The sequence below is a fragment of the Podarcis tiliguerta genome (genome assembly GCF_965153285.1).
Source record: "Podarcis tiliguerta genome assembly, chromosome: 10".
Taxonomy (NCBI): domain Eukaryota; kingdom Metazoa; phylum Chordata; class Lepidosauria; order Squamata; family Lacertidae; genus Podarcis; species Podarcis tiliguerta.
Genome location: NC_139543.1, coordinates 39,164,162 through 39,191,057, shown reverse-complemented (window position 1 = coordinate 39,191,057; position 26,896 = coordinate 39,164,162). Strand labels below are relative to the sequence as shown.

At 39.4% G+C, this 26,896-nt stretch overlaps 1 protein-coding gene across 2 annotated transcripts in view; it reads left to right on the top strand.

Annotated features, from left to right (window-relative positions):
* Window positions 1-26,896, top strand: part of TMCC3 (transmembrane and coiled-coil domain family 3) — a 94,508-nt gene that overhangs the window by 6,146 nt on the left and 61,466 nt on the right. The window contains exon 1 of one of the 2 annotated variants that reach the window (XM_083401072.1): window positions 16,713-16,939. The exons of the other annotated variant lie outside the window; for it this stretch is intronic. Coding sequence (XP_083257198.1) covers window positions 16,871-16,939 — 69 coding nt within the window. The 5' untranslated portion in view covers window positions 16,713-16,870. Of the gene's footprint in view, window positions 1-16,712; window positions 16,940-26,896 lie in introns of those variants that run through there. 2 annotated transcript variants of the gene reach the window in all.

The window sequence follows — 26,896 nt, the reverse complement described above, 5'->3', positions numbered from 1 at the left end:
CTGAGTGGCTTATGTGGACGCCCTGAGGTCTGGGGTCCACCAGTTGGGAACCACTGGTTTAAAGAAAGAGTTCCAAGGAAGAAACATTTCTTTCTCTCTAACAACAACAACTACTACTACTACTACAGTGAAAAATTGTCAGCATTGTATTCCAAAGTATCATGTCACACAACCTGTGAGGCCATTTCCCCAAAACCCAGGCCACCTGCCTATCAGCTGATGTCACTTGTGATGTCATCTGATAGTTGGGGTTAAATCCTGCATTGGCTCCACACCTGTTCTCAGCGGAGTTCCCAGCCAAAGCAGTAGGATTTAACTTGCTGCTCAGTTAATGGAACCTCTATGTACAGAGGCAGTGTACTCTTGAATACCAGCTTCTGAGGACACACAGTAGAGGCAGACATTGCCTTCATGTCCTGCTCATAAACTTTCTGGAAGTTTCTGATCAGCTGCTGTTTGGAACAGGATCCTGGACTAAGGGCATCCTTAGTTCTAGAAGCTGATCTAGATCTAGCAGCTTGTTTTTTTAAGTTGTTAGATGAAGTGTTTCATTGGTCTACCATGTCACAGAGAAAAGGCTGAAAAGTTTGATAAGAAAATGCTATTTCTAGCAATAACCTGCCACTTTAAAATGTAAATAAATTACTTTTCTGAAATCATGTCACAGGCTTTGGCTAATGGTAAAACACATATTATTGCCTTAAATGGCAATTTTTTAAAAAACAATCTTGCAGGACTCAGTTAATTTTTCTGAGAAACAAAACAAAACAAAACAAAACAACAACACCACCAGATTCAAAGAGGATTCACTCTGTGCCATTTTTATTAACCCTTTAAACATGACACCCCGTTCAATAACAATGCTAAGCCAGGCTATTGTATAAGGAAAATGCTAATTAAATCTAAACAAAAATTATACAAAGCAATCTATTCCAAAAGTATATTACTAATAAACTGTAAGGTTAAGTCATTCCTATTTTTGGATATGACAATATTAAGCTATTTTATTTTCTATTTTATATATCCAAAGACAACAAAGGCCTTAAATCAGCATCATACCTGGGTATTTTTAGCACAATCAATGGAAATACTATTGTATTTGAAGTTACCAGTTTAACAAAAAGAATATTTTTTTAAAAACCATGGCACCCGACAGGGCCGGCACTAGACATTCTGCTGCCTGAGCAAGGAAGCAAATGGAGACAACCCCCCCCCCCTTGTTAAGGTGCATAATATCAAAGGAAAGCCAAATTATTATGGCACATTAGGTATAAAATCCCACAAGTACTATTTGTTCTCTCCTCCCTGGCAGTAAAAACACAGTAATAAATACTTAGGAATATGCTGCCCTTTTGTGACACCCCAAACCAGCTGCCTCATTCTGCCTAATGGCAAGGCTGGCGCTGGAACCTAAAAGCCAAAGCCACCAGACTTTCCTTCTACATTGTATAAAGGAGATGTTGTTCAGTGGATAAAGTCTTGGCCTTTGACTGGGAAGATCTTTATTTAATGAAGCTGACTGAATGGCCCTGAGCAAGTAACTCTTTCAGACTAGCCTACCTCACAGGGTTGTTGTTAGGATAAAATGGGATAGCCACACGAGGGTTTCCCTGGGTGTGCTGGTGGAAGATCAGGATAGAAATGGACTACCTCCATCTTTTCTGTGGGTCTTGCGTAACAGAAGCACTTGGATTGTACACTGCAGGTGCAAATGACAGGAGTCCCTTTCCTTTACCTTGCCGCAGTGTAGACAGAGCAACTGCTCTGTTTTAAACAAATCTGGTGTGCTCTGTGTCTTGCAGAAATACTTCATGTCTGATATTGGATTAGAAAGGCTGTAACCTTTGCTTCCCATTGTGAAAAGTGGGCCAAGTTTCTGTGTTGTTCTCAGCAGTATACATATTTTGAATTAAATAACTTTGAAATGTTAGCAGGCATAATAACACTGTGACTACGGGGATAACTGCTTTTTCTTTGCCCCCAAAAGGCATTTTGACAAGCTGAATGGAAAGTGTAATAGAAAGACTCTGTATTACATGATGGGCTATTATGCAGTAAAATAGAATCCCATAGATATAATGTTCCCATTTTTCTTGCTCTAATTCATGCGAACACGTGAAGTCACATGTGTTATACAGTAGTTTTCCATGTTCCTTTTTTTCCTGTGTGCCATTATTTGTGTTTTGCTGGATGTAGCAATTATTTGAAAGGCTTAGTAGCTTATAGCAGCTCACAGGGATGAGAAGGCTCTGTTTTTCACAGTTATTCTCACAGAGTTAATTGCATCACTTCGTAAATGCATTCAGTGAGCTCAGGCTGAAATGTGACATTTTGTATTAGACAGTTCTAGTCTGGTGTCTCAGCAGGCACACGGACCCTGCTGCTCTGAGGGAATTATAGGTTTGTCTCTCTCGGCAAATGTGTTTGGGTTTGCTGCAGTGTTAGTAATTCCATCCCTTTGAGGACTGAAGTATGATTGGGCCTGCTTGCCTGCTTTGGTAGGAGGAGGAAGAAAGAGGTTGTGGGTAGTGCGAGCAGCAATAAACATTAAACAAAATATGTTTTCATTGTGGACATCGTACAAACGGATGTTTATTTCAGATGTGGGGGGGGGGAGTGTTTTTGTAGTTCTGAAACTATTACTATGTAATGTGAAAACATTTTTGCTATTGGAATTTTTTAATAAATCATATAATATTTATTCTGGTTAGATTAGTCATTCACATTTTTGGCAAAGTTTTCATAATCACAGCTTATATTTACTTCAATTCCTTAAACTAATTGAAGTTGTTACTGCTTAGGTCTTAATACTGTACTTAGGTTCTGAAACAAGTTGGTACTTTCTGTCAGTTTCCCATCTTTCTATAAATCTCACTCCTGCTGGGGCTCCTCTGATAGTATACCAGACCAGGGGATTACCACATACTCCCATCCTAACTGGTTTGGGATTCCTTTTCTCTCTCCAGAATATCTATCCCCTTCCTACTGAATTGAAACCCAAGTAGAGCGTTCCTTCACGGTTCCACTTCTCCTTTCTCTAAGTCAGCTACCAGTTCTCACTTGTCTATATACTCTTAAAAGAACACCCCAGCTCAGAGACTTCCTTCTCAGCTGTAGATATCTCCTCAGAGGACTCAGCTACATTGGCAAAGAAAAAGCGCTTTATCTGCGTTATATATGCACCAGATGCACACAGTGACACCAGATGGCGCTGTGGAGTTCCGATTTTGCCAACCCGATTTCTCGTACAGAGTTCACAACGTGTTTAACTGAAACACTTCTTTGATGTGTCTAGATCCAGCCAGGGCGAATTACAGCTCAGAGGCTATATACCCCTATCCAACTGAATGCCAGTAACCCATATTCCAGTTGCTTTTATTTTTCCATCCCAAAGTGCTACCTATACCCCCTCTTCTGGCTAGCTGTACCTGCAGCCAGTCAGAGTCTCCAGCCCAGCACTCTGCAAGCTCCACCACTCTTTTGCACTGGGTTGCTCTTTACATCCTTCCTGGCCCCCTTGAAAATAGGTGTCAGGGTCAAATTGGTGTTTGAATTGCGATCTGTAGAGTTGTGAACTGGATTTTAAATATGGTTTGTTACGAACAAACCTGTTGCCTGAATTATCAGGGGTATTAATCAAATATTTTCCCTATTGGTGATTTGACTTTCCTTTTGATCAGTGACTGACTGGGAGATCTGAAGCACCTCTTACATGACTCATAGGGTACCACTCTACAAAAATTGCATTGCAAATCAGAAACATTTTGAAGGAACTTTCATTTGCATTTGTTAACCTTTTGGCCACGCTTAGACTGAATGTAGTTTGCCAAAGTACTGATGAACCTGGAAGAACAGAATGAACGGCTCAAATGATCACATAAAAATAAAATGCCAAAAACCCACATTTGGATTTGGTTCAGACTTTAATGTCCAATAGGCTCCAAAGAGGAAGCACTTAAGAGTATTGATAACACTTAGGGAACCTAAGGTTTTCATGGCTGCTTTTTATAATTAAAAAGCTGTTTTAACAATTTAATAACGAGAATAGTAGCTTTGAATAGATGACTATACTAGACTGGGCCCTGCATACCTTGAATATGATATACTACCCTTTGCCCCAACATAATCTATTACAATTTAGTATCCCCCTCCAACTTCCATCCTCTCTCATCACTGGCTGTGCTGGCTTGGACTGATGAGAATTGTAGTCCAACAACTTGTTGAGGGCATTACACTGGTTACACATGATCCATTAGGCCCACTGCTAGCCCATTTGCGAAGCTAAGCAGGGTCCAGTATGATTTCAAATTGGATAGGGGACCACGTGCTGAGATTCCTGTGTTACATGTGATTGGACTCTGAGTTCCTCCCAACTCTACAATTCTATGACACACTCAATTATTCTGTTTGTATGCTTAGTTCATACAGCAAGGGTACATACAGCCATTCACATTGGCTTCTAAAGCTATAAAATTTCTGGAAATTCAGCAAATCGTGGCTGGTCCTCCTTCATTATCATTATCATCATCACCACCACCACCAACATCTTAGTTAGTGGCATCAGTGCACTTGGTATTTTACTGCAGGTGTTTGGGACCCTTTGGCCCTCCAGATATTGCTGAATTACAACTTCCATCCTCTTGGCCAATAACCATGTTTTCTGGAGCTAATGGGAGTTGTAGTTCAACATCCGAAGAGCTAAAGGTTTACCACACCTGTTTTACAGGGTAAGTAAAAATGCCATACAGATTCCTGTCAAAGTTTGGGAGGAAGAGAACAGAAGGGGAGGAGGGACAAAACTAACAAGGGATAAATTGGAGCAAATCTATTTAAATGTACTTGGACTTAAATGCCACTGAGTAAGAAATGGGCAATGGGCTAAGAAATTGCTCCTTTTGAAGAGTTTGAAATGCCTTTTTGGTTCCTCAGACAAATTTTGATTTGGAGTTCAGCATTAGCATGTGCTTCTCTTATTTAATTTCCTAGTCCTTGATATAAACTTGGTTATAACTAAATCACAAATACATTTTTCATTAATTCACTTATGGCATGAGATTTAGGTATTGTTGTGATACAGCTCTGGCTTATGGAATAAGTATGTTAAATTTGTAATGCAGAATGATGTCTTTGCCACAGCCAATACATGTAATTTCAGGGTAGGAAGATAAACCCGTTTGCTTTTAAAAATTAGATGGGAACATTTTCTGTTCTCACCCCAGAATACCAAAATACGCTAACTATGCAGAAACGATTATACAGTGTGCTTATTTTCCCACAGCCTGTTGTTTATGCAAGCCGTACCCATAATTGCCTCAAGACTTCGTGAATTGTTCATGACAATTTCTCATTGCTAAGCAATCACTTAATATGGTTAAACTGCTAAGCTGAAGATAAATGACTTAAATTATTACAGAATAATAGCACATCTGCTAAGATCCTTCTAGTACTGCAGCAACAATAGACTTGTAATCGAAGAGGAATTCTTCATGTACAAGAAACATCTTGTTAAGCTGTAGTATGTGATTTTGGATATACATGATTAACAAGAAACCCTCCTTTACAAGATAATATATGTTCCAGTTCTGGTTTATTTAATGAATCCCTTATAAACAGGACTGAGGGAGGAAAGGTGCCAAGGACAGGTCTATTGCGTGACATTCTAAGATCCCAAAGGAAATTAGGCTCCAAACAGAACTGGCACAGCCTCATGCCTTGTTTGAGTTTGTGCCACCTCCAAATATGTAGTGGAGGTTTTGATGCAGAGATGCATTTAAATGAAATTGATTCCCCCCCAAAGAGAGAGAGAGAGAGAGAGAGAGAGTGTTTCAGTGGTACAGTTGTATAAGTAGAATGTATCATGTGAATACTTGCATACTTAAATCGTTCTGGGTGGTGAAAGTCTTGTGCTGCCTGAATTATTACCATGATTTTGCCAGGATTAGTTCACCACTTTAAAATGTGGGAGGGATCAAGGATGTCTTCCTGCAAATATGGGTGGCGTAATGAACTAGCGTATCATCCAATATGCTGTGACTAGGCCTTGTCCGGGAGCCAATGGGCTGCAGCCTGCAGCAGGCTGTTTTAGTGGACGGGTCCGGGGGGTGTGTGGAGTCAGACCCTAAAGAGAACCTTTTCCTTCTGATCCACTCCTAAACAAAAGCTTTAGCTTTGCTATTGCCCACATACTAACTCACGTTTTAAAAGCCTTTACCTTACTCTAGACAAAGTTGCTGGTCTCTGCAATTGGATGGTCTCTGCAATGTGGAACTTTCTACATTCCTCATAGCAATATGTGTGGTTTATCATTTAATTCCAGTGTTCCATATTTCTGTCACAACTTTTTCATGGCAGGAACTTTAAAGCACTTGGTAGAGGTAAGCAGGGGATCCTTTAACAGATATTATGGTGTCCCTTTCGCGGGTGGCACTGTGGGTTAAACCACAGAGTCTAGGACTTGCCGATCAGAAGGTCGGCGGTTCGAATCCCCGTGACGGGGTGAGCTCCCGTTGCTTGTCCCTGCTCCTGCCCACCTAGCAGTTCGAAAGCATGCCAGTGCAAGTAGATAAATAGGTACTGCTCAGGTGGGAAGGTAAACGGTGTTTCCGTGTGCTGCTCTGGTTTGCCAGAAGCGGCTTAGTCATGCTGGCCACATGACCCGGAAGCTGTACGCCGGCTCCCTCGGCCAATAAAGCGAGATGAGCGCCGCAACCCCAGAGTCGGGAACGACTGGACCTAATGGTCAGGGGTCCCTTTAGCTTTACCTTTTATGGTGTCCCTTCAAGGCCCCAGCCCATTTTGGGGACTAGCACGTTTGCCATACAGTCAGGTAATAGGACTGACAGTCATGGTTCTTATGGTTGTGGGCCTGAAATCCCTTCAACTCTCCACTCCCCAACATGCATTTGGCATGCAGGCTGGGCCACGGTACTAGTTTGTAGTAAGATTGTCCTGTGACTGGATCCTCAGCTTATGCTACACCAAACTCTGCTAGCATTCTGGTCAATAAAAGCTGTGGACATTTTAAATGCCACTGTAAGCAGTCTTTTCTTGCTTAACATTCTCCATGCTATGCTGCAGGCACAACCATTGCTTTTGTGACAGAAGCTAAAGTATGTGTACAGAGTGAGGCCAGGTGGACATCCATTCATAGCCATCGGGTACAGAAAGAACTTGTTCTAACTCAGGGACAGAAAGCTTGTGGCTAAACTACAGTTCCCTTAATCCCTTACTAAATTTGCTAAACTACAGTTTCCATAATCCCTGATCATTGGCCATGCTGGTCATTATCTAATATTTCAGCAAATGTGCCTGCAGGAGTTGTGAGATGCATGCAGACATAAGTTTGTTACAGTTTATAAGAAATTATTCATCCCCACCCCCTGTAAATAGTCCTTTTACTACAGTGATTGAACTTGCTAAATCAAACGGCTCAAATAAAAAAAGCAAAAGAAAGGAACTCGGTAGTTAGCTTGAACTTTAATTGCTTATTGAGTTTGTACTTCCTTACACATTAACGTTTTATTATCCCACCTGAGGAAGTGTAGCGTTGAGCTGAGTGCAGAGCTTATAAAATTAAAGTTTTGAAATCTGCATGCAGAGCTTTGTGCCTCCACCGGTGGTTCATTTTTAGCATCAGAGTAAGAATTCTCATTAGAACATATCATTCAATATGTTCTACCGGCAGAGAGAACTGAGAGTAGGCAGGTCCTTTCCATTAGTTCTCTGTTCCTTTTCTTATAATTCCTGATATTAAAAGTACTCTAGGGATTTGCAGTGGAACAAGGCTATTAATAAAGCCTTGCACCAACAAAATTTCAGCATGCTCATGAATAACTGAGCATCCTGAAAATGTGGCATTGATACAATAATACTTGAATAGTGTTTGCTAGATAAAGCAGTTCTATGGACTGGTGTCTGGGCTGGATGAGGGCCAATAAACTGACTGAATCCTGGCAAGATGCAGGCACTGTGGGCGGTTGCCTGCTTTGGATGAGCTTGAACTCCCCCTAAAAGAGCAGGTTTGTAGTCTGGGGGGTGATCCTTGATTCTTCTTTGTTGCTAGAGGCCTAGGTGACCCCAATGCCTAAGGGTGCCTTTTACCAATTTCTGCCGGTAAGACAGCTGAAACTGTTCTGGACTGGGATAGCTTGACCTCTGTTGTTTATGTGCTGATAGCCTCCAGGCTGGAGTAGTGCAATATTCTCTATGTTGCGCTGCCCTTGAGATTGCTCTGGAAGCTGCAACTGGTGCAAAACGCAGTGGCGCAGCTGCTCATTTGGGGCAGGATATTACCAACACATTACCCTGCAGTCAAAGAATTGCACTGGCTGCCAGTGAGCAACTGCAGTAAGTTCAAGGTTTTTGTGTATAAAGCTATGGATACCTGAAAGATCACCTCACACCTTATATACCCAATGTGCTCTGCAAGTGAGGACAGGGTTGGTGGACTTTGGTAATCTTTCATAATACGACGCCTTGCACAAGCCCAAAATTTGGCAACCTCAAATGGATCTTCTCAGTTTTGCACCCCTTCGGCTTGGCGCCCTTGTGTGGGGGAACTGCCTGCACTGACTTAAATCCAGCACTGGCGAGGAATTCTTGCAATTACAATCTTATCAAGAGGTCTCTTCTGCACCATGTTGGGTACTAATTGGGGACTTGAGTGTTGTAGCACCAACCCTTTGGAATTCCCTCCCCTTGGATATTAGATAGGCGCCATCTCTGTTGTCTTTTTAGCACCCACTGAAGACCTTTCTTTTTCAACAAGTCTTTTAAGATATCTTTCCCAGTCTGTATCTGTAATGGAATTGTTTTTAAGATGTTTATATTGTTTTATCATCTTGCTTGCTGCCCTGGGCTCCTTTGAGAGTGTGGGAGGTATATAAATGTAAAAAAGAAAGAATATTACAGGATTGTAATTAGGAACTTTGAAACTTATGGGTGTAAAGATTTTTAAACTGACCTCTTCATATCTTAATGGTCATGTTGTGACAGCTTGAACCTGGAAGTCAAAGATTTGCAATGTACTTGTTGAGAATAGGGACTTGAGTAAACAAATAATTCCCAACATTAATTCCTAAACTTGAAACGTATCATTTTTTCTGATTTCTGGGCAAAATATTGGTAGAAGGAGGTGTTCAGTGTATTTTTGCCATACTCCATGTTACAGTGAATAAATTCTGACATGTTTATCAGGCTTGGGAGGCTGCAGGTGGAAGAGGAAATGAAATAGACAATAAAGTAACAGAAGAAAGTTAAAATCCTGTTTCGTTGCCATGGATGTCCAGCAGGAAAATTGTTTCCTGCGTTTCAGATCCTGTAAGATACAAAATATTCAGCTTCTCTGGGACTAACAAGACTGAAATATATCCAGCTTCCTTCAATATAACAGTAGTTCTTGTTTGGTGGGCTGTTGTATTAAGCTTCAGATATTCTGTCTGCATTTAAGACTGCCGGTTATGAGTTTTGCAACCATTTCAGGGTACTCCAGAATATGCCTCCAGCTGGGAACACTATGATTTTCATACAAATGCATTTGTACAAACTGATGGGTTTTAATAGTTCCCACATGCCCAATTTTGTACATATTGTTCTTCATTGCTAAGCTCCCTGCACTATTATCACCTGGCTACTGAAACATTGATTCACATTCCTGTACAAAAAAGAATCCCCACTGATGAAAATCTATTAATACATCCAAAACCATTTGAGATCACCCACAGATGATCTTTGTGTAAGCTACAACAACTGTAATGTGGATTCAGATTACAGCAATTACCTGAGAGCAATAAAGGGTTTTCTTTCTGTGTACTGGCTAATATATGCTTCTAATTATGAAGTGCTTAAGATTACTCTTGCTATGCCAGAAAGGCTTTAGAAAGACTACAGTATTCTCAAGAACTGACTCAATTTGCCTTTCTTAACAAAGTGGTTATCTTTTGTTTGTTTTTACTGTGTTGAACCCAAGGCCAACAAGTGATTAACCTGTAAAGTGTGAAGATAAAGTGTCTTGTGGCTAATATATGTAAACTATCTCATTTGCCTTTGGAAGAGAAACCACATTTCTTCTAATTAGATAATATGTTATTATAATAAGACTGTTAGGCTTCACAGCACAAATAAAACTTCCATTCTTTATTCTTCTTTTAAGTTGGCTGCCATGCAAATAATCCAGTCAACTAGGTCTTCAAATGCAATATTGTAGAACCATAGCATAACATTATACAGGAAGACAGCTGAACCAGCATGGTTTTCTTCTAGCAGAGAGTGGGAGATGCAAACATAAGTTCAGTTGCAGGCTGCCGTCTTTCCCTGCAGTCTTCTTTGATGTCAGACAGACTTTTCAAAGCACATGGTTCAGCTTGTCACTTGAAATAGCAGGCTGATGCGTTGTTTTGCAAGCAAATATACTTGTGAGAAGGTTTTTAGCCTGCTGCTTTACTTAGCAAGGCTGTAGTACTTAATCAGTGACAGTGAGTAAATCCACTTGCAACAAGGTGCCATAGTCTACCCTTTCACAGGCCAAGTTGGAGTATCTCCTGCATGAGGAAATACCAATTTTGAGAAAGCATCCCAGCCCAGCACTTGGAATGTTGAAGTGTTCTTTATGCATAAATCATCAATGTACAAAGACCAGCACAGTACAGTATTGGGTCAACTAATGTATTGGGTCAGCTAATGAAGGGCACACCAAACACTGTCAAGGAGATTGAACTTAATATAGCTTCTTGTTATCTTATCAATCTCTCTATCAAGAAAACTGCATCACCCATCCAGTTTTAATTTGCTGAAAATACTGTGTCTGATAAGTGTGTGTGTACACACACACACACTCTGTAGCTTGTGCTATTAAAATTTTGTGGAAAATACTTCAAAATTTGGCAGGTCTCAGAGAAATTGCTTCATGTAGCAGCAAAAATTGGGATATCAGCAATCACTATTGCAGTCTAGCAAAACATGATACCAGCAGAACCAAATATCTATGGGTACAGCCATAGAACATAATTATGTGCTTAATTCACATAACTCATAAACGCTGCTGTAGTCATTGTCGTATAAGCCTTAGGTTGCTCTACCAGAGCTACTGCAGAGTATAAAACTCTGCTGCACCACTATTAGCTACTATATGGGGCCAACAGAATGAGAAAAGTATGTTATAGTAAGAAACGATGGTTACAGTTTTCCAACTAGCTTTCAAAAATAAAGAAAAACCAACTTTTTAAACTTAACCCTGGTGGTCCTTAAGATCTAGAGCTTTGCTTCAGGACTCAAATGTGGAACCAGTGGGCCTCCAACTGGACAACCATTCCCAGCATCACTGACTTCACAATGTTGTGAAGGCTATCTGTATGGTGCACTCAAAGTCGTTTGCACCTCTATAAAATGTCCCATGATTATGCATTAGAGCTCCGGATTTTAATATCTTAATAACTGTGGTAGACATGACAAGTTAATAACTTTATAACGCATATTTCAACGGCATTATTCAGGGGAAAGGAGCCAAGATCTAAACAGAGTGGTGTTCATTTCAAAAATTCAAGGTGTATCAGTGTGGTACTAAGAGATTTTAAGAATGGCTAAGATCTGCAAATTCCAATAAATTTTACTGCTGTTTGAGGAAGATCATTGTTGTCAGTGTAACAGTTTTTCTTCGCATTGGCTCTTCCAGCACCTGCTGAGCTATTTGTATTAACTGACTGTTGGGGCTTCAGACAAATTGATTATATACCTGTGGATATTGTGCTTCTGTAGAGCAAACTCCCACAGTGGCTGTTCAGTGGATGGATTAAAGCATTTACTGGCGAAATTACATGTAAGCTAAAATAGCGGGCTTGGAACTTTCAAAAAGTGGTATCTCTTTATTCAAAGCACTCTGTACTATGCATTTAAAGCAGATTCAAAGCACATTATTTCCCCCAAAGAATTATGGGCACTGTATTTTATTAAGGGTTAACTTTGTGAGGGGTAAGCTACAATTCCCAAAATTCATAGAGGGACAGGATGGGTTTCAAAGGTGCTTTAAAGTATAGTGTGTATACGATTTTGGTCAACTTCCCAGGTAATTTGCATTTACTAAATGTTTGATCCTCCGCTACTAAAATCTGTAGTTCATTAACAGTGCACCTAAAATATATGCTTTTTATTCCATTGCCACATTAAATAGTGTGGTTGAGATTATCTCCAGGAAGAATGGCATTTTAAAAAACTCAGAACTGATGCCATGTGACGATATGTAGATAGCTGCTCTGTGATAAGCATTATGCCTACCTTTTAGATTTCATTTTGAATTGTCAATTCGGTCCTTCAGTGTGTCTCAGGCTGTCTACATTACCAAGTTAAACACAGCTACCGCAGATGGTTCTTTTTCTCAATTTGGATCAAAGCTGGTATAGGAAAAAACTAATCCAAACACAGTATTTCATGTGGAACAACAGGATAGATATGAAATGTGGTTATCATCGCATGTCCTTCACTTCCCAAATCAGTGATGGGAATGCTCTGAATAAGGAGCATTCTAACAAGAAGCCTTTGCTTCTGATGTAAGCTATACACATTGTGTCACTGGCTAACCTAATGTGCAGATAAACTGAAGTAACCAGACTCAAACCTTGGTCTGAATGCTGCTTGACAAGCTTTAATAACAACTGATGAAACAGTATGTTTTTTACTAACAACTTAAAGATGTGCACTTTGGCTGTGATCCTAGGCACTTTTTTATTATTTAATCAGCAAGAGGTGTCCTCTTCAAGTCAATGTGTCTTTGCTCCAGGATGCTGTTATCTAGATCAAGATGGCTTATCTAAGATGGCATGGTGTCACACAGCGCATTTGATCCTGACAAGTACATCTTGTTACTGTAAACTCGACAAATCTGCTTTTGGTTCTTAGTTATAACCCACACAGTATTGCAGTTGCCTGTCAGAACAAGTATTACAGCATTGCCATTGTGTTACTCTGATTTTGTCTCTATTCTGGGATTTGATATTGCTCATAGCGCAACTTATAACTTCAAGAAGAGGAAGGAGATAAAATAATGATCTCAATGTTAGTATTGTATAACTGTAGAGGTGCTAAGTCGAATGCCTGTGTGGTGATCGATAATGTGGGGAGTTTTTATTTCATCGTATCTTCTATCCTGAACTGAAGGTGTTATGATGATGCTGTGTGTTATTTGTATAGCGCAGGGGTAGGCAGTCTCTGGCTTGTAGGCCAATATTGGCCCACCAAGATTTCTAATTTGGCCTACAAGGTCTTTCCCCTCAAAAGCACGCTTGCCTGTTAACCACTGAGTGTGTGACATCAGCTGATGGGCAGGGTTCAATTCTGCATTTGCTGTGCATGCCAGTTTCCCAAAGGGAATATTTGCAATTCACTTCTAATGGAGGCCTGGGATTTATAATACATAGGTTTCACAGATTGCTAAGGACAACTATGTTGCTACAAAAGCTATGTGCCTTGTCAGGTTTTTTTTGTTATGCCAGTTTGCATTAGAGACCACTCTAAATAATGGTCCTTGATTAAAAACCAATGAAATCTTTTGATAGGTAAAATGGTTCTGACTGTATAAAATAAAAAGGAAGTCTGAGTGGCAGAGCATGTGAAGGGCTCATGTGAGAGTCTGCATCTGGGAGCTGAAGCAGCAGCATTTGCCTGTAGAAGAAGCAGAAGCCAGAGTAGAACTGGGAGGTCCTAGCAGCAGCAGGCAGTGGCTGTCCAAAGAAGAAGACCAGGAAGCTGAAATAACAGAAGGCTGAAACTGAGGAGGTCTACAGGGAGAACAAGACTCCAGCAGCAGTCCTCCAGAATAGTAGGAGTCAAATTGTCAGCTGTTGGCAGTTGTCCACAAGAAGCAGTAAGTTCCTGCCTAGACAGAAGACAGTATAAACCTGTGAGTTGGCTGGGGGAGGAAAAGATAAGAGTATTTGGCTGTTGACTTAGACTAGGAAAAATATCTAGGTAGGTTTACAGAAAGTGTCATTTAAAAATCTAACCTGCAAATATAATATGATATTTTGTATAAGTTTTAATAAATAATTTATTTGTTTGGCTTTTAAACAAGTCTTATATTCACCCCTCCCCTATTTAATAAGTGTTTAACTTTAAAGCTTTTTAAAAATGAATTTTAAAATTCATGCTGGGGGAAAGATTCGTTGAATAGTCATATGCTGATGCTGTCTTGGCCAGAAGTGAGGCTACTAACCATGTTCACTTTTCTAAGCCCTAACTTTTTGAAAGCAATATTTGAGCACAGTGTCAAAACGTCAAGACATAACAAGCAGCTGTCTTGTAAGCAATGTTTGGCCCTTTGCCACTGCCTTGAGTCCCTCATCCGATTCCTTTCAATTTTCAGTGGATAGGAAAAAGCAAAACAGATGAGAGAAAAAGTGGAAAAGGAATTGGTCAGTTCTCCCTTGAGTATCATCCTCCTCTGCCTTTAGCTCTGACAATTAATCCCTGCTTTCCTCCTGCAGGAATCTGAATTATAAATATGTTGTAGAAGAAAGCATGGGAAAAGAATACCACTAATAAAAAACAACAGTTTCAGGGCTTTGGAATATGATACAGTTATTTGCTAAAATAAGGCTCCTTGCCTTCTTAAACAATGAAGCTGTCAGAAAAGTCAGAGCAGAAATATATTTCACACTGATTTTCCTAGATATATTTTCTCCTGCAACTTCTTTTTCTGTAACAAAAGAAGAGAGAATCCAGTCCTAAATAACTGCTTCAAGATATGAACAGATTACCTTTAGTTTGGGAATACTTCTACAAGTATTTATCTTGCCAGGAAAAGTTGTTAAAGCCTGTTGGTGATTTTGGTAATCCATAGATAAAAATGGAGGCTAGTTGTCAGTGAGGATGAAAGTGGATTATATGTATTTTCTAGAACTCCTGTACTGCCAATGAGTAATATATATAGAAGAAATTGGACTTGCAGCAGTACAATGTTGCAGTACATCTCCATTAGCTGCTTTTTTGTTTGAATTTATAACATCATCATCATCATTATTAGAATTTATATACCGCCCTATACCCGGAGGCCTCAGGGCGGTTCACAGAATAAAATTAAAATATAAAACCACAAAATACATAATCAAAATAAAAGCAACCTAATAACCCCCCACAATAAAAAACAACACGTTTTAAAAGGGCATAGGGTGTCAATAAAATCAACCAAAGGCCTGGTTAAAAAGGAACATTTTTGCATTGGCCCCTAAAGGTGTATAATGAAGGCACCAGGCGAACTTCCCTGGGGTGACCATTCCACAGATGGAGAGCTACTGCAGAGAAGGCCTGTTCTTGTGTTGCTAACAAGACTCCCTTCCTGGGCCTCAGATGAGCTCTGCACAGGCCTTTGTTGGATGCCTTTAATTGAGGTTCCTCATTGCAGAGGGTTAGACTTGATGACCCGCAGGATCTCTTCCAACTCTGCAATTATATGATGCTATGAGTCTGTCTATGCAGTATGTGTGCTGATTTGGCCCAGTGTTTCTGTGAGCCACAATTGCACTTGACAACTTTTTCCCCTTTGATTGCCTTTCTCTGTAATCTATGAGATGGCATAAGGTCAACCCATTTGCTACCCTGTCTTACTAACAAATGTGCCAACACGTTGAAAGAAGCACTGCAGCCGTGATAAATGATGTCTGCTTCTAATAGGTATCAGTTTATTAGTGTAGCAAAGTGTAGGCACCAGTCTGGCAATTTGAAGGCTAATGTTGCAGAAGAGTCATGCATACACCTCTTAGTAGTGTCTAGGAAACTGTGTTACCAGATGTTTGACCATTCTCATACACCTACAAGAATAGGGCTCCTCCCAAAATCATTCTTGTATACAGGCAGATAGGAATTTAGAGTTGTACAATACACCACAAAATTGAGCAGTGAATTAGAAGCCCTTGTTTTGTCTACTATGAGGGTGAATTATGTTTTGATACTGTTGTTGTTCCAAGCAGCAGATCCAAGGAAGTTTCTGGTGATAAAAGCTGATTTTTATAATATTATTTTGTAAGAGAGCTAAGGGGGAGAGGAGGGCAAAGGGGTGAGAAACCTTTCCCCTTAAATTATGTAAAGAGTGTGGAGCAACCTGGTATAAGTAGACACTGGAGGTTTGCCCCTACATGAGCAAGAGGGGTAGAAAGAGATGGATGTCAGGGGCTGGGGTTTTTTTTTATTCCTCACCTCTGAACAAGAGTTTGGAACAATATCTGAGAATGTAGAAGCTCCTAGGTGAGGATTATAAATTGGTAATCTGGCACACTGCCAGAGCTATTTTAGGATTGCTATCTGTGCTGTAATGGCCAAAGTCCTCTGGGCTTGTTTGTATATTTTAACAAACGAATGTGGTTCCACCGCTTCTTACCTATATAATATATTTTCCTGGGAAGCTTGAGAGCACCCCCAGAAGAACAGGTAAATACTTTCTGAGAAGCCTAGTTGAATCAGCCCTTATTGTAGAAAGGAAGGACTCTACTTATATGTGTTCTCCCCTTTATTAAGTCAAGTCTTTTATGTTCGTCCTGTTTCTATAATCAGCATGATTCAGGGCTGGTATAGTGGTTGCCACACCTTTGTATTACATAGTTACATACTGTTTGTAAGTCACATGACTGACTTGAATTTAATTGGTATCACAGTCACTTGCAGCAGCTCAGCCTATCTGGCCATCAACTGCAAATGCCATCCATGAACTTTGCCTCCTTAGGAAAGCAGACTTTGTTTTTGTGTTACAGGTTTCAACTGGTATTACCTGCCGCGTTGTGCTGTTTGTTGTAGGTACTAGTGCTAGTACAAGTCATGGCACAAGCTGGTGTGCAGGCTGCCTTGTGAAGGCAAACCCAGGACCTTAAAATAATTCTTTTTGACCAACTAAATGGCAGACCCAGATGGGGATTCAGATGAAGGCTTGAAATTTAAGCAGAAGACTTGTGCAGATCTGCTGGTAAGGAGTTAAGAAATTATGATGGTGGTCCAATGTCTTTAAGAACACCGAGGTTTCTCAAATTCTGTCAGAATAATTAATTTGATCTTTTGGTCTCTGGTAAACAAATTGTGCATTTTATTAACCTGCCGTTTTGTTTTGTTTTAATGCAAAGGAGTGTGTGGTTTTGTGGGTGGGATGAAAAAAATCAAAGATTTTTGGTAATGTCTTTTGTTATTTCTAAGGTTCTGTGTGTGTGTGTGTGTGTGTGTGTGTGTACACAATTTAAATATTCAATTTAATTTTTTAAAATATATATTTGGCCTATAGATCTAGTGCCCTCTATCATAGATTCAAAAGCACATATCCATATATGAACCATGCAATCTATAGAACACATTTGCATATTACCTTGAAATAATTGAGGATACTCAAATCACTAATACATGTTTGCCTGAAGTGGGAAAACGCATTCCTATGAATTGATCACCAGAGCAGTTTTACTTCTTTTCATGCTCCAGTTGTATGTTACCTTATATAAAGACTTGAAGAGACAGTCAAAACCAAACTACAAATAGGAATATTATCTCATAAAAAGTACTATCATGGTTTACAAGCCTCAGTTCCACCAAGTGCTTATGACGGCCTGATAATATCTTGAGACCTTGGGGTGTTAAATGGATAGATGTTAAAATGAAGCCATTGTCTATAAAATAAAACTGCAGTGATCAGACAGGATGGCTGGATATCCCATGCCTGGCTGTGTCCATAACTACTGTAAGTGAACATGTGCAAATATCTGTATCTTTTGATTAAAATGAAATGTTTGTGTGCACGTTCATGTTATGGAAAAAGATAAATGACCTTATAAACATTTTCGTATGAGAAACTTGGCATGATGACTAAAATGTAAGGAAAACATGCTACTGATTTGTATTTGAAATGCATACATATTTTTAATTATACTTCAAGAGCAGGATGACTACTATAAGCATATAGCATATTCAGATGAAAGCTTAAGATGAAATTGTGCAGCAATTACTGTAGTCTGTTATTAATGAGCTTTCGAAGTTCTCCAAATTATTCTCTCCCTTTCCCTGAGGTAAAGAAAGAACATGTAAAACAGCAAGAAAGCCAGAAAGAAACAGTGCCATTGCAAATTGTGCATAATTTCTCATTAAGGGTCTTGATTTTGCTGGGTACTGAATACTCACCACATTGACGTGTGGTTTGACCTCATAGGATTAGAAAATGTGGGAAAGAATATAATAAAGGTGGGAGGTAAGCTATGCTTTTGCATGTACTTTGTTTCTGGAAGCAATGTGAAGGATACTTTTGGTGACTTTGCATCTTTGTGGAGCAATAGGTTCCATGGGGTCTATGGCTTCTTAAGCACTAAAACCCTGCTGATTTAGATGAAACATCTAAGGACCAGTTTGCAAAAGGAAATGTTTGTCTTCCCTTAGGTACTACTAGCATGTTATATAGGGCTGCATGTGACATTTTCTTTTCATCCACATCCAAGTTGAATCTCATGCACAAATTACTTTTCTGTTTACATCTTCTGTGGTGCTGATGATGCCAAGGCTGCAGGTTCGATCCCCGTATGGGACGGCTGCATATTCTTGTATTGCAGAGGGTTGGACTAGATGGTCCTCAGGATCCCTTCCAACTCTACAGTTCTATGAGTCTATGATCTATACATGTAATTTCTAATTCTGTAATGCCTGAGTTGGCTTACAGTATTTATTAAGTGATTTAGAACCAACTCATTAAAATCAACACCAGAGTAGGAGGCAACATAAACATATATTGTTACACGTCACCCCATTCTCCGTGAGCAGTGTGAGATTCCAGGGGTTTCAGTCACTTACCTGTTTCCTTTTGGGAATAAGGCACAGGAGAGACTATGGTGTCTTTATTATATATGGTTTATTTGCACATATATACAACCTGAACCTAAATGAAGGGATTTCAGAGCATTCACATCCCAAGAGGGTCCAGCCTCCTCCATAAGCATCCTCCTTGGATTCAAAGGACAGCAAAAAGCCATCCTCTGTCTCTTTCCCAGCCTGTCATCTCCAGCTCACTTGGAGTTCTGTCCTGCCTTCTCGCTGCTAACTAGTTCCAAGCCTACGTCATTAAAGTTGAAACCCTAAACCTGGCCTTTGCCTCTGTCCACTAGCACCCAGCAAAAAAGGGACCCCTACTTTTCCTTGCCCTCTGATGGTTCACTTGATGAGTCATAATTTGTCTTTGTCCTCTGCTGAGCTGGCTTGTCTTGTCAGCATTACTGAATCCAGGGGTTTTCCATGTTTAATCAAACCTTGATTAAGTCTAGCTTTTACTAAATTCATAACACATTTAAGTGGATTTAGGTTCCCCTCCCAACCTGGCAACTCATAACATTTTGATATAATGAAGCGATATAAAAAAATTGAACCACCACAACAATAGATATTTTTACTGATTTTGAAATTTACTAATGCTCTGATGCAGGATTTAATCATTGAAAACAGTCCTTTTTCGTCAATCACAATTATGGGATTCACAGTTATGTTCACGGGATACATAGCCTTTCAAGAAAAGGCTAAAGATACCTTTGCATAGGGCTGACACCACCAGGAGGCCGAGTGAGGCAACCCCCTTAGGCAGGAGGTGCTGGGGGACAGTGAGGTGTTGAAAGGAAGAGCTGTATGTGTCTTGCCCTGTGCCATCACCCCTCTAAGATAGCCTGGTGCTCTGAGGTGAGGGCACAGGGCACTGTCTTGTCACCACTGTTGAAGTAAATTCCAGCCCCTGGCTTGGTTAGTTTTTGGACATGGAATCATAGAATGATGAGATACATGTGTGTCCATGTGCATCTGAAGCCCACAGAGCGCAATCTCTCATCCACAATAGAAAGGTGCAAATTCCCTTTTCAGACACAAGAACACGTTTCAGAAAACCAAATCTTTTCACTATACTGTATAAAAAATAGTAAATCATAATTTATGTAGGATATGGAGAGCTGAAGGAAATCAGATGGTAAGATGCTATTGCCAATGAGATTGAGAGAAAATGAAACTAACCCTAGTAACTATATAATTCCACCCAGCGGTCACTGTATAATATAGTTTTACCATTGCTATAAATTCAGTTTAATTTCCCCTCTTTCCATTTCAATAAAGAATACAATGTTCATTTTACATGTCATAGGAGAAATATAAAAATGTTGATTGCCAGAACACCACCTGTTGTCAAAACGTTTTGTTTTAAATCTCTTTCCACTTTTTTATTTTATTTTCTGACACATTTGTTCCCACTCATTTACTTGCAATTATAGTGATTAATTCAGCATTTCATTAGGGAAGTTCTATAATTTAAATGTCTTTATGCAACTCGGTCTCTGTTGGATTCGCAGGACATTACTGCAATACAATAAGAGTAATCATATATTAATAACTATTTTAAAATGGTGTGTTCCACATACAAGGAGGAGCTACAGGTAGGTCACAAATTTCATAGCACATTGATTCTTGCACTTAAAAAGCAATTGCATTTTAACTATACATTTAAAAATCCTTCTTATTGAGCTTTAATATAAAAGAACATTTTAAAACATGTTTGTGGAAGGGGGGTTATTGGTTTGTGTTTGTTTTTGTTGGGTATTTTGTTTTCTCATTTTGTATTTTTTCTATTGTGAACCTCTCTGGGATCTTCTAGTGAAGTGAGGTATACAAATTTAATAAATAATAATAAAATAACAATAAATCTTCCCATAATTTAATTCTCTGAGTTGTGTACAAGGAATTTAAAACAGGCATATATATATTTATATATGATCTCCCAAAAGCAGTACAGAACATAAATGTTAGCAGCCACAAATCAAATTTCCCAGTCACAATGAAGCTAAAACTATTCAATAAAAGCTAGAAACAACCCAACTGTGACAAAAATAGAGACAAAAGCGTAACTAAAAGTCTATAATAATGTTAATTAAAATGGGAGGATGTTTTTCCTGGTGCAGGTAGGCCTCTTTAGAGAAAGCATTCCTTAGACAGAGAGGGACACTGCTGAAAAGGCTTTGCTTTTAGTATGGTAGTCCCTGAGATATAGATGAATGCATGCATACAGAGTCTTTGATGCCTGAGAAACTAGAATATGAAGAATGACAGATATTCACATGTCTCGCTTGAAGTGCTCTTGTGCTTCTCTCTTGCTGTCAGAGTACATGGATGCAAGACCATTCGGTATTAAATTTGTTTGTAATATGGTTTTAAAATTTATTGATGGCCATGCAAGACTCTGGACTTGGAATAGCATTTCAACGTTCCTTTCATCAACTGTGAACAGATATATTCTCTATAATGTGCATTTTTGTCCTCTATCCATCAGGGTTTTCCGCTGTAGAACTGTATATATTTAGGAATGGCTTTTCACAATTCAGTCTCTTGAAAATGAATCTTCAACTGAATGGAAGTTCTGCAGAACCAGGGTTTGATGGACTGCTTCATTCAATAGCAGTACAGTATTTTAATTTGAAATCCATATTAAGAAGATATTCCTGCAGGCATCTGACTTGATAAAATGGAGAGCATTCTTAAAATGTTTTTGAAAGCATATTGAATGTCTTTTCAGAGCAAACAATCCTGTTCCTTCTTGCCTTGTAGCTATGCAGAGAGAATATATTTTTGCTCAAGAACAGGGTTTGAAAGCAAGAAAGCATAGCATTTAGTTTTAAGCTTCAGCCATAGAAACAGCTTCTGCGTTTGAAAGAGTCATGCAATGTTAAAGTTAACATACAGATAATACAAACTGTAAACATGATATCATTATGGGCATTGGTGTCTGTGGTGCAATGGGTCATAGGTTGGTGGTTTGAGCTGCAGCAGGATTCCTGCATTGTAGAGGGTTGGACTAGCAGACCCCCTCCCCCCACCGGGGTATCTTCAAATGCTACAATTCTATGATTCTATAATTGTTGATATTAATAATCAGGATTTTATCATACTACAAATTACGTTTTCTTACAATTTTCATTTCTTAGATAATAAAAATATCTCGTTTAACAACATGGAGTTTGTTATCTTATAGGAACTTCTTGTATTATCAGTTAGGCTATTTTGATCAGAAAGAGGTGGTAGAATGGGCTACCACTTCAGACTGAATGGGTGATCACATTTTCTCCTATGTAAAATACTCCCTACAAAGACAAAATTAACTGAGCAGGCAACGGTCTTGGACAGAACTTTTCTCCCTGTACTTTTCTATGTGTGTGTGTTTGAAGGCAGTAGTCTCAGTAATGGGATGCAATGTTCCTTGGAATACATTTCACTTTATATTTAAATTATATTAAATATAATTTTTATTAACAGGCCAATCAAATCACATTATTTCCAAATCACATTAGTTCCAAATTATACAGCCAGATTTTTAAATTTTTGTTGGGGGTACCCATACTTCAAGCTCCGAAAAGGGGTCCAAACATCACTTATATTGCTGCTTTAATTAAACAGTTCTATCCAGTTCTGTCCAGATAGTCTCTTTGTTACTTTCCTCATCTTGTTGTTATCATATATTCCTTTCTTTGCGATCTCTGATAATCTTCACAAGTGGGTTGAAAACAAACATCCTCTGTGTGGATTCCTTTCAATGATATGGAGCTTTCAGCTATGGATAGTGATGGGTGAATCTGTCAGTTTTTGTTTCATTCGGTTTCTCATTTTTCCAACCTTAAGATCAGTTTTCCACATTTTCACACCAGTTTGTGATTTTAAGAAAGAAAATGAAATAAGCCCTGATGAAAATTCACCCGCATTTTTTGGTGAGTATCTCCTCTAATATCATAGCTGTCAACTTTCCCCTTATTCCGAATAGGATTCCTCGCAAGAAAAGGGAAAAGTTGACAGCTGTGTCTAATATACACATTTGTATACAATTCTGCCTAAAATACAAAACAATCTGCAAATCACTTTCCTCTGATACAATGTGTTTTGTCTGTTGTTTTCACTAATATATGTATTTTTGCGCACACTTTACCTCAGTGTATGCATTTTTGTACACAGTATTTGTGTACAGCTTCATTGAATTGCATTGCAAAAATCAGAAACCATGTTGCAAAATTTGAAGAAGTGCAAATTTTGAAGGATGAGCTGTGCAGTTCTCATATTGATTCGGAAAGTGTGGATTAGTTAGGTTCATCTTAAAATGTGGCCTGAATTGTATCCCCCCCCCCCCATTCCTACATATGGGCTGAATCCCTTTCACCTGTGCACAATATTGTGTTTCCCACATTTGCTGTTCTGATTACCAGGGTAGGTTATGAAAGAAAAAGTCAGTGGTAGCACAATGTGTAGGAACTGCAAGGAAAAAAAGAGAGAGTAAGAAATGGATGGGATCTTGGCAAATTTAGACAGGACTCACTAAGTCCAATAGTCTTTTTTATGGCAGGACATCACCCTGGAATGTGAGGTGTAACTTCCTTTTAAGCAGCTCTACTGCAGATGGCATTCCCATTACTAGTGGGTAACCAGAGTCAGAGCACATCTAGATTTAGAGAACAAGGTTTTCAAGACCACTGAGCTCATGGCTTCTTCGCGGCTCTCTCTGTACAGCAATAAATCACTGGAGAGGACACAGCTCATCCAGCTGTTAATGATATATTGTAGAAGGCTTTTGGCTAGTTCTGTGTTTTTTCTTTTAATCAGATGGGAAAAGGAAGCTGGGGAATGGAGAGTGTGGAACAGTGTAGGAAGAATCCAGCTTCTTCTTTTCTATCAGCCTTTGCTTCCTTTGGGAGATTATCCTCCCACTCTGACAACCACAGGCAAAGAACCATGAATGTAGGCCTATAATGCAGCCTCCTGAATGTTTTTGCTATTTGGGAATTCATCCCTAGTATCAAAATTAGAGGCTACTACTAAAAATATGGGTCTTGGATAGGTTTTCTTTATCAGCAAACAGGTTCTATATCAGTCTAATAGTACATACTTATTTGCCTCACAGGAACATTGTGAAAGATAGTTATTACTGTAGGCCACTTTGCGGACTGCTGAATGCTATTTCTGGGCTAATGTCGTTAATTCTCCCATTATCTCCCTACCACTATGAAAGTCCTATTGTCCAAAATGGGACAGAAGCTGCTTTCATCCTAATGAACACAAAGAAAATAATTCTTTCCAACTGAGATTATGCCTTGCCTTGCTTACTGCTTGTTCAGGTCTGACCCACTTTAGAAAGGACCAGCTCACTTTTATCTGCACAAGTTGAAAGAGCCTCAAAAAGCCGACATACTGCATTATAGCTATGATAAGAAAACACATTGGAGTAAGTGCCTTGTCCCATGGACGTGTGTAGGTTTAATAAGAATGTGCTATTTGAAGGCATAAAATGTCAGGATTCAGAATAGTTGTTTTCTAAAAAATATTTTGCATGCGTTCACACACTTAGGTGAAATGAGTGTGGGTGTGGGTTGTGTACACATGGTGTCTTCATAGTCCTGGTATTGTAGGAAAAGTGGGCATTTCACATGTCAATATGTATGCTAAAAATCCTCCCTATGTGGAAGTTGAAAAGATTCTGATAAAGTTTGCCCTTTGGAATCAGAAACTCACTTCATACCATGGTTTCAGGCATTTGAACCCCACCAGAGGAATGGAAGAAAATTCCCCTGGCACGTAGCTCAGTGGTAGAGCATGTAGTCTGCATGCCAAAGGTTGTGAGTTCAATCCCTTGCGTCTACAGATAGGGCTGGGAACGATTTCCGTCTGAAACTTTGGAGGCTGGCTACCAGTTGGTGTAGAGTAGACAGTGCCAAGCTTGATGGACCAATGATTTGATTCAGCATAAGGCACTTCATATTTGAATCTTGCCATCTGCCCCCTTGTACGACATAAGGATCGCATAGGTAGTAACTTGCAAATGGGAACAGAGGGGCTTTTAAAGTATAGAGTCCAGGCAGCAATTATGTGCTCTTTATGACCATTCTTTTCCAGTTATAGGGTGAATATGCTAAGATTACTAAGCTGTAGACTGCATTGGTGATCAGTCAACACCTGTTCTGCAATTATGCTGCTTTATGCAAATATGCAAATAGATGGGCCTCTCAAATCATGGCATGTTTTTAAATTAGAAACAGACATTAGGTTGATGTCATAGTCAACCACCTACTCTTCCTGTAAGGCAAACAGTCCATCAACTATACAAAAGAAAATAAATCTGATTTGTTTCCCTGCTAAGCAAAATTTCCTTTGTCTTCCAGTTAATGAGCTTTTGATCTGATTTTGCTCTAAATTAGGAGCAGCTATTGTATGAATGGAACCGTCACTGTAAACTGAGCAGCCTGGCAACGAAGTCATGTCTACCCTATATTTAATGATCAAGTCTTTGTTCCAGAAGTCAAATGTTCTCTAGATGTTTTCACAGCCATATGGGAACCACATCGCTTACCCTGACTGGGACAATATTTTTAAACAACCCACCTACATAGGTGGGGCTTTCCCATTGAATCCTGTTCAGGCACAATGACAATTCTTTGGGAAAGGCCTGTGCATGCAGCCCCCAGTCATGCGGTTGGGCCATTTAAACTTTCTCCCAGGTAGGTGGCTGGGAAAATCTGCAAATGACAATGGAGTCACTTAACAATCTGCAGCCAGTAGGTAAGACAGAGTTTTGGACTGGTTTATGCGTTTTGCCACATCATAGAAAGGAAAGATGATGTGTTCTACCTAAATGGTAATACAAAATCCCTTAGAATGGGCCTTCACTGAAGCATTATTAGTACTGTTATTATTATTTATTATTATTAATTAGATTTATTACCTGCCCGTGGTCCCTGATCACCCACTTAATGTGTGCTGTCTGTATTGACTTGGTTAAAGGACAAAACTATGTTATGTGTAAATGAGTGCGAAATGCCCCTAGAAATAGTTGGCTGTGGCAACTGAATAAATGTGTGATGCATGAATCAGAGATATGTCAGACTGACCGCCTAGAAGGTGTGTCAATTCTGTGGCCTACTTTTCCCATTTCAGTACATTGCATTTGTCAACTCATTGAGTAAAAATCAACACTCCTTCGTTTCCAGTGGATTGGGTGATGATTGTAAGGGAAGTAACACCAAGCTACGGTGATTGGCTTAGATTGGCTCAGACTGGCACATTTAGCTGGGATAGGCAACTCTGTATTTGTGTGTGACTCTGTGAAACCAGACCAGGCTTGCTGTAGTGAAATTAGCAGCCAGGTCAATGTGTCTTCAGTATGAGATGGCTGATGTTATCTAGCTGTTTTTGTTTCAGAACTTCCTGCTTTCCAGCTCAAACTTTGCCACAGCTTTATGTACTAGAGAGATACATTCACATTTACTTATTATATTTATAAAACCATAAATATGGCAATCAGTTCTGAACATAGGAATGATTCTGATGGGAATCTTCTATTGTGCTCCACCACAGAAGTAGGTTTGTTTAAACCTGGTTGGCACATAGGGTAGGGTTGCCATATTTCAAACACTGAAAATCTGGACAGAAAAGTTGTTTTTTGGTTGTCCGCCTAGACACTGCAAGAGACAGCAGTATTCTAGATATGTCCGGGAAATTCCAGAAGTATGGCAACCGTCACCATATCCTGGCACTACCTTGAAAGAGGTATATGATGAGATGCAGCACTTGCATGGGGCAACTTTCTACAAGCAAACACAGCATTTGCTTGTCCTCCTCTGTATAAACTCTACCAGCTCATACGTAAAAAAAAAAAAACAACCCCCATGCCCTCACTTTTTCTATGTTTATTTATATAAATTATTTCCAACTGGTGTTTCTTCTCCCAAAGGAGAAGAAATTAAAAACTAATTAAAAACTAATACTTATCCAGTCATGTATGAGACAGTTGTAGATCAGCTGATCCATCTGAGATTAAGATCTCTTCTAAGGGTTTGCCCCCTCCACTTCCCTGGTATTATGTTACCCACTCTAAGATCTTTATTCTCCTCAGAAGAAA